Here is an 8,087-nt window from a genome sequence, read left to right on the forward strand (position 1 = left end):
AACCCAAAACCAGTCTGTGATACGAAAGAAAGAGTTTTATATCTGTTCTGTTTCCATGTAAGCAGTTCTTTATCTTCATTTACAATTGAACTTAGTCCGAAACTAAAAGAAGAGTTGTAGCACAAGTGGCTGTGCTGAATGGCAGCGTGGAGGGGGCTGGAGGATCCCTCGTCTGCTCCTGGCTCTGCCTTTCATTTGCTGGCAGGTAATTTTCAGCCTTACTTTCATTTTCCAGCTAGTGAAAAGCGTGGCTTCCGTGGCAAAGGCCTTGCGATAGCGCTGACACTATCCCAGAGGCTGTATTTGTTTGCTGAGGTATTTAGTGACCTGCCTGGATTTTTCTCACTCTCCTCCTCTGCTTTGTTGTCTCTTGGAGACCATAGGAGCTGAAAGATCCCGGCTTAGGTTACAGTTGTGTTGGTTTAGTCCCTGCACAAACAGCCCTTGCCTCAACCAGCTCTAGTCTCCAAGGGCAAGCAGGGACGGGACTTAATCTTCTCATTTTCCAGCTCATAAAATGGCTTCTCCAAGGTCACATCTCAGTATCTCAGGTATTAGTTCCATGGCTATAGTGAAACAAGAAGTTGCTTCAGAACCTGGAGTAAAAATACATATAAAAGTAACTTCCAGCATCTTAGATATTCTTCAATATGTTTTGTTGATCTCTGAATCAGAAGAAATCTGATTAATATCAGCTTTGTTTAATGAGCAATGGCATCAGTACTTGCCATCTCCTTACTTGCACCAGTCCGAGTGGTGGCACAAATGTGCCCACATCTGCAGTAGCCTGCATCTGCAGTCAGAGCTGTGTCCTGAAAGAGCTTTTGTGGCCTTAGGTTTGATGTAGGATCCCTTCATGAAAATGATCCCTTGTGTCTTTCTGAAACCCATAGAAACCCAGACTGGTTTGGGTTGGAAGGGACCTTAAAGCTCCTCCAGTTCCAGTCTTATTTCAGGGAAGGAAAGGACACTCCATTTTGTGGGACAGTCCTCTGGGAGCCTTTCACTGCCATCAGGAAGGTTCTGTTTTGTTGTATGTTTTCTGTGGTTGTTACCTCGACTCTGGAGCCAATGCAAGAGCTAACCTGGGGGGAGTGGTGGCATTTCTGAACTCAGTTTTACTGGAGGTACCTTAAGGATGATGTGGCTTACAGTCATTTGGCATGATTACGGTGAGGTGTCCCTGCCCATGGAAGGGGGTTGGAACTGAATGCTCCTAAGGTCCTTTCCAACCCAGACCATTCTGTGATTATTGTTTTAATCCCCTTAGTGGGATTTAGCACTGAAAAGAGGAAGAGGAAGGGTTGTACAAGGGCCAGGCCTGAAAATAGGGAACGGCAAATCCATTGCTGGCCTTCATTATCCTAGAAATGCTTTCTACACATGAACCTGCAGCTTTTTAATTCCCTCATTGCCCAATACACCTATGTTATGTTTTACACCTTCCCTCCACCCACAGGGCACAGAGACCTCCCTAATATGATTTCAGGCATTCACAAACCTGATTTTGAAGTGAAAACAAGTGAGAGATTCTATAAAACTACAGAGAAACAGCTGGAAAGGAAGCGTGCTCATCCCCTGTTACAGGGATGCTGTTGAGATCCTGATCCTTCTGACTCCTGTATGGAGAAAGGGAGAAAACAAGCAAACAGTGCTGCACCCAGGTTAATGTTCTGTGGATTATTGCTGTAAAGCTGGGACCTCAATCTCTCAGCTCTCCAGAACACAAATGGTCCTTGGCTTTTATAGAAACATAAAGAGCTGCCTTAAAGGCTGAGGACAAATCCAGGCCCTCATAGGCATTGGCGTAGATATCACTGTATCCAAAGGGAGTCACAGTTTCTTACTGTGACTGAATTTGATCCACAAGTGAACACAGTTGTCCCGTCAGATTCTGCCCAGCAGCTTGTCTTCTGCATCCTTGCCTTTCAGCTGTCACGTAAAACAACATTTGCAGCTGAATTCCATCCAGTGGAAGAGTTTTGGAGTCTCTCCAGTGTTCTGCAGAGAACCAGAGGGAGGAATTGAGCTGCTGAGGGGATCCAGAAGCAGGAGGAACCCTGATACTGCAAAGCTTACAATTAGCCTTAATGCCCTTGCTTTTTCATACCTGTTTGAGCCAAGCATGCCTGTTCTCTGTCCTGCTCTTGTGAGACCCCCCCTGCAGCACTGTGCACAGTTCTTGTGTCCCCAGCATAAGGACATGGAGCTGTTGGAGCAAGTGCAGAGGAGGCCATGAAGATGCTCAGGGGCTGGAGCAGCTCCCAGATGGAGCCGGGCTGAGAACATTGGGGCTGTTCAGCCTGGAGAAGAGAAGCTGCGTGGAGACCTCAGAGCAGCTTCCAGTGTCTGAAGGGGGCTACAACGATGCTGGAGAGGGGCTCTTCATCAGGGACTGTAGGGATAGGACAAGGGGTGATGGGTTCAGACTGAAACAGGGGGAGTTCAGGTTGGAGATAAGGCAGAAGCTCTTCCCTGTGATGGTGCTGAGGCACTGGAACGGGTTGCCCAAGGAAGTTGTGAATGCTCCATCCCTGGCAGTGTTCAAGGCCAGGCTGGACGGAGTCTTGAGTGACATGGTTTAGTGTGAGGCCCCCCTGCCCATGGCAGCAGGTTGGAACTGGATGATCTGAAGGTCCTTTTCAACCCAAACCAGTCTGTGATTCCATGCCCTGCAATGGAAACTTGTGATAAATTAGCTCTGTAGTCTTCTCTTAAAGTTGGGCATGGAAAATAAAAAGGCATTTGTTGGAAGATTGAATTATGTGTAGGATATCTGCAGCTCTAATGAGCTTAGGCTTTCTGTGTTACAATAAACTCTTGCCTGTATCTCCTGCAGTGTGTGTTTTTTTCCCTAAGAGCATATTTCTTGCTATTTGATCAGCTCCTCTCTTGCAGATGATAAAATTATCTGCAAAGATTTGTAGCTGATGCTGGGCCATAAATAATATTTAGCTGCAGGATTAACATTTGCAGGCATAGATCATTTATGGGAAAAGAAGAAGGTTGGGGGGGGAGGCTGGCAGTTTCTGAGTATTTACATGAAGCAGAGAGATGGGATTCAGGATAGAGCTCAGCTACGTGACCATTTCACAAGGTGTGCATCTGCTCAGCGCTGTTGAGCTGCTTTGATAGTGTTTATCTGGGGGAGGCTGTAAGATAAAGAACTGAGGAAATGGTGAGCTGGGGCAGGCAGCTTTGTCACAGAGAGACAAACACGGATTCAGCTGGGTTGGAAGCTCCGTGTGCTGGCAGCTGGGTTCCCCAGTGCTGTGACATGCTCAGGCTGGGCTAAGATCCGTGGAAATGCTCAGCCCCTTTCAAGGCACTGGAGGAAGGGCCAGTTTTTAACAGGTTTGTATTACAAGGACAAGGGGTAAGGGGGTGATGGGGTTAAACTTGAACAGGGGAAGTTCAGGTTGGAGATAAGGCAGAAGCTCTTCCCTGTGAGGGTGCTGAGGCGCTGGCCCAGGGTGCCCAGAGAAGCTGTGGCTGCCCCATCCCTGGCAGTGTTCAAGGCCAGGTTGGATGAAGCCTTGGGCAGCATGGTCTATGGTGAGGTGTCCCTGCCCATGGCAGGGGATTGGAACTGGATCATCTTAAGGTCCTTTTGACCTAAACCATTCTATGACTCTACCAGCAGCTTCCAGTTCACCTTTCATAGCTGGATTGTCCAAAACAGGCCAGAATTCAGCGCTCAGGACTGCTTTGAGAGTCTGTCCACAAACATAGTTGCTGAAATGGAGAGAGCAGTCCCCTCTAACCTGGCTTCATACAGCAAATCACAGAATCCCAGACTGGTTTGTATTGTAAGGAGCCTTAAAGCTCATCCAGTTCCAACCTCCTGCCGCAGGCAGGGACACCTTCCACTAGAGCAGCTTGCTCCAAGCCCCTGTGTCCAACCTGGCCTTGAACACTGCCAGGGATGGGGCAGCCACAGCTTCTCTGGGCAGAAGAGACAGAAGGAGGCTGTGGTCACTGCAGGCTTGCACCAGATGCAAGGTCCATCCTCAAGTGGGGATCCACTGGCTAATGCAGATGTAGGCAATCCGGTTCTAGAGGGATCTGCGTGTGCCTCAGCTAACCTAGAATCCTCAAAGGTTTATCTTGGTGTGCTGAGTGTGAATGTGCTGAGCACCCAACTGATTTGAGGCAATGCTGTGATAGGTGCTGTACAAATGCCTGCCTGAGCACCTTATTTACAGGTTTCTCTTTCTTGATCTCTGTTTCTCTGGTGCAGGTTCCTCACCACATGAAGACTTTACCCTACTACAGTTATGACCAGCCGGTGATCGGATACTGCCAAGCTCATAAGCCTCTCCATGTAAATAAGGGCTACGATGCCATGTCCCGGGAGCAGGCTGAGACAACCAACCTGGAACTCAGTCGAGACCACAGCTTCATAGCTACAATCGCGCGTTCGGCTGCTCCAGCCATTTACATTGAGAGAATACCAAACTAACAGGGGAGACAACCTCTTCAGGGGCAGAGTGGGAGTTCTTTTGAGGGGACTTTTCATCTCAGAAGAGACCAGGGCAAGACACTCAAATCTACCATTCCAGTTACAAATGTTCCAACAGAGACAAAGGGAAGGGGCTAAAGCAACCTCCGCAGACTGTGCAAGTGCGACCTTGCAGGACCCACTGAGAACTTCAGGATTTTCTTTGCTTTAAACTTTCAAACAAATTCCTCAATGTAAATATTAAAGAGAGATTGTCAAGTTCTTATTAAAACAAAACAGAGAAAAAAAAAATAGATTTCACTCTAGCTACATAAAGGGATGGATTTAAGAGTTTTGTTTGTATATTTGATTTTTCTACATTGCACGGTTCCAGGGAAGGAGAACCACAGGTAAAAGCAAAAGGGGAGGGCGAGGGCTTGGGTTGGGTGGGTCAACAACCACGGTCCCTTCTTCAGTGGTTAGTACTCGACAAAGATCTGTTCCATATTTTTTGTTCTTTTTAAAGCAACAACAGATAAATCTCTATTTTCTGGTTTTAATTTGGGGGCTTTGGTTTCTTTTTGGTTGGTTTTGGGGTGGTGTTTTTTTTAGTGGTCAAGCACTAATATTTCAACCTTCAGACATGGGCATTAAAGCTTATGTTGAACCAAAAGGACATTGGCAATTGATGCAGCAGAAACAAAGAAACTTGGGTGCATGTACATTTAAGACACAGGCTGTACACTATGGAGGGTGCTTTTCATTTTGCCTATCTTCATTGTGCTTCATTGTTGACACTATAATTCCTTTTCGGGCTCTAAAAAAAGGGGGAAAACATGGAACGGAATAACGACTCCTATTTCCAGTCCAGCGGTGCTTGTTGAGCAAAAGTAATGGACATTTGGGAGCCAAAACGGAAGTGCTGTGCTTGGAATGGATCAGAAGGAAAAATCTTTAAAGCAAAAGGAGTATTTGGTGCAACTCACTGGCTGACGCCATTTCTAAACCACAGGAGAATGTGTAACATTGGGTTTTGGTTTTTTTAATTGATTATTATGATCAGTTAGTTTTTGTGTAGTTTTTATCAATAAAATGACAACAACAACAACAACAAAAGTGGTGGAAAAAACGAAAAAATAAACATATGATTTTGTGGTTGGGACACCACAGCCAAGCTACTGTTTGAATGGTTTCTCTGCTTGTGTGACCCGGTGGCTCCGTGGCCAAGGGGAACAATGCTTTGTCCTGCTTCACCTCCAGCCTGGCTCTTAGGAGGAGCTCAAGAATTGTTTTGAGGCTTAAGAAGCTCAATTTATTTGGTTTACTTAGGAAATATAAGGTGATTTCATCAGAACAGAGGGCTGGAGCAGCTCTGCTCTGGAGCCAGGCTGAGAGAGCTGGGCTGGGTCAGCCTGGACAAGAGAAGGCTCCTGAAGGGGAGACCTTAGAGCAGCTCCAGTGCCTAAAGGGGCTGCAGGAAACCTGGAGAGGGGCTTGGGACAAGGGCCTGTAGGGACAGGCCAAGGGGAATGGCTTTAACCTGCCAGAGGGGAGGCTGAGATGAGCTCTTAGGCAGAAGCTCTTCCCTGTGAGGGTGCTGAGGCGCTGGCACAGGGTGCCCAGAGAAGCTGTGGCTGCCCCATCCCTGGCAGTGTTCAAGGCCAGGTTGGACACAGGGGCTTGGAGCAAGCTGCTCCAGTGGAAGGTGTCCCTGCCCATTGCAGGAGTTGGAACTGGATGAGCTTAAGGTCCCTTCCAACATAAACCACTCTGTGACTGTATGATACGGGCCTGTGGAAGGGGAAGAGGGAGAAGAAAACTTCTTCATTATTGAAGTTTGTTGTTTCTTCCCTCAGAAATCAGGCTTTTCAGATGCAAACCCCGCGCTGAAGCTAAAGCAATTCAGATTAGAACATAAGCTGTAAGTTTTTAACTGGAGGCTGAATAATACAACTGCAGGGTTTAGGATATAATGAATTTTGTGATAGTTTCAGGTGTTTATATTGGGTGTTTTTATGAGAAATACGCTTGGCCACAAGGTAAGGGCTTAATGAATTTCTGGAAGTGCTGAGTCTTGTTGCACATATATGATATGATATTATATTGTTTTCCGTGTTTCCTTGCCTGAAAAACTTACCTCTTTTTCTCTGAAAGGAAGGATATGTCTGGATGTACCCATTCTGTGTGCTAGGCAGCTTGCAGGGAAACCGGGACGTGCAAAGTCAACTTGATGCATCAAAGGTAACGTATTTAGAGCTCAGTGTTAGACAGGAAATGAAAAGAAAATGGAATGAAGGGCTCGGTGATGAGTTTACAGGCAGCTCTGTTAGACATGGGGATATCTGTCAGCTTTAGCTGTGCTACAGATGGAGGGAGAAAGCTGCTTGAAGCGCTGGTTTCCTTCAAATTGAGTTTAAAACATTGACCCACAGCCTATTGAGCTGAAACTGGAAGAACTCCCATCGATTCCTGTTAGCTCCGTATCAGCAGCAAGCCACATTTCCATGAGCATCACAAGTGTAATGGCATTCCCATGCTCCTAAAAGACGTGGATGGTTTTATTACAAGGGTCATTAAAGACAGTTGTCTGATTCTGGTTTTACAAGGGCAGTTATGTATCTGCCAACCTGATACTAGCAAAATCAGAGAAGGAATTGCAAGCAGGGATATTTACTGTCTTTTAATATGTATTTTCCTTAAACCCTCAGCTGCTGAGGTCATGTGAATAGTGGAGAATACCTGTATGATTGCTAATTCCAGTTGTAATCTTCATGAATGCAACTGTCCCCCAGGCTTGCGAAAAATGAACTTTGCAGCTCCTCAGAGGGAAGGTAAAATGAAACAAACTCCATTTTCTCATTTCCTGGATTCAGAATAACGTTAGCATTGGTTTGGGAGGATGTTTGGAACTGGCACTAGACTCAGATCACAGGCTTTCTTTGCCATTACTGGGAATTGTGCTGCCCAAGGAGAGCAAATACATGTCTGTGTGCAGTCTCCTGGATCAGTTCATGCTCCTGCCTGAAACATTGCTGGGTTTCTGCTCTTTATACATTGATGCCAGTTTGGGCAAGAACCCCATTACTTTTCTTTGTGTTCTTGACAATTAAGGAGATAACGTTCCAAGAATGGTTTGAAGGCGTGAAGTGTTACACCTTGCTTAAGTGCTAAAGGTCATGAAGAGCAAAATACTTATGTGTGGATTGCTTTAGATCAAAGCAGAAGTCATTGCAGCATGAGCTGAGCTACCTGACCTAATGTGGGTTGTGATCAAACTCAAAGGGCTCTATAGAAGCCCATCTGGGACTCTGGATCTAACTGAAATTGAAACCTAAGCTAGAGTAGCTGCAATTAAAGCCAAAGCAATTTGATTAAGAGCTTGCTCTTCAGCTGTGATGCAAAAGCCCAAGACTGTCAAGTGTTGCTCTCCAGCCTGTTCTTATGAGTTTCATACTTGGTTTTTGTTTTTAAAGTGTCAGTTCCTGGAATCCTGTGATTGTATCACAACTTCAGCTTGAAAATATGTCCCAAGTCTTCACAGGGAAGGTCTTTCTACTCCTCTTCATACAGCTCTTGTGAGGGAAGTGACTGCTCTGAAAGGGATGATGGAGCAACCCACCATTTCCAGGTAAGACCAAGAAATACC

General features: G+C 46.0%; 1 protein-coding gene across 1 annotated transcript in view; it reads left to right on the plus strand.

Annotated features, from left to right (window-relative positions):
• LRRTM4 (leucine rich repeat transmembrane neuronal 4) overlaps positions 1-4,462 on the plus strand; it is a gene marked incomplete at both ends in the record, with an annotated part of 257,425 nt that extends 252,963 nt beyond the window's left edge. Inside the window, one exon of the mRNA XM_080634490.1 lies at positions 4,241-4,462. Coding sequence (XP_080490616.1) covers positions 4,241-4,462 — 222 coding nt within the window. The remainder of the gene's footprint in view (positions 1-4,240) is intronic.
• Positions 4,463-8,087: the final 3,625 nt, after the last annotated feature.

This window comes from Psittacula echo (assembly GCF_963264785.1).
Source record: "Psittacula echo genome assembly, chromosome: 25".
NCBI classification, from domain to species: Eukaryota; Metazoa; Chordata; class Aves; order Psittaciformes; family Psittacidae; genus Psittacula; species Psittacula echo.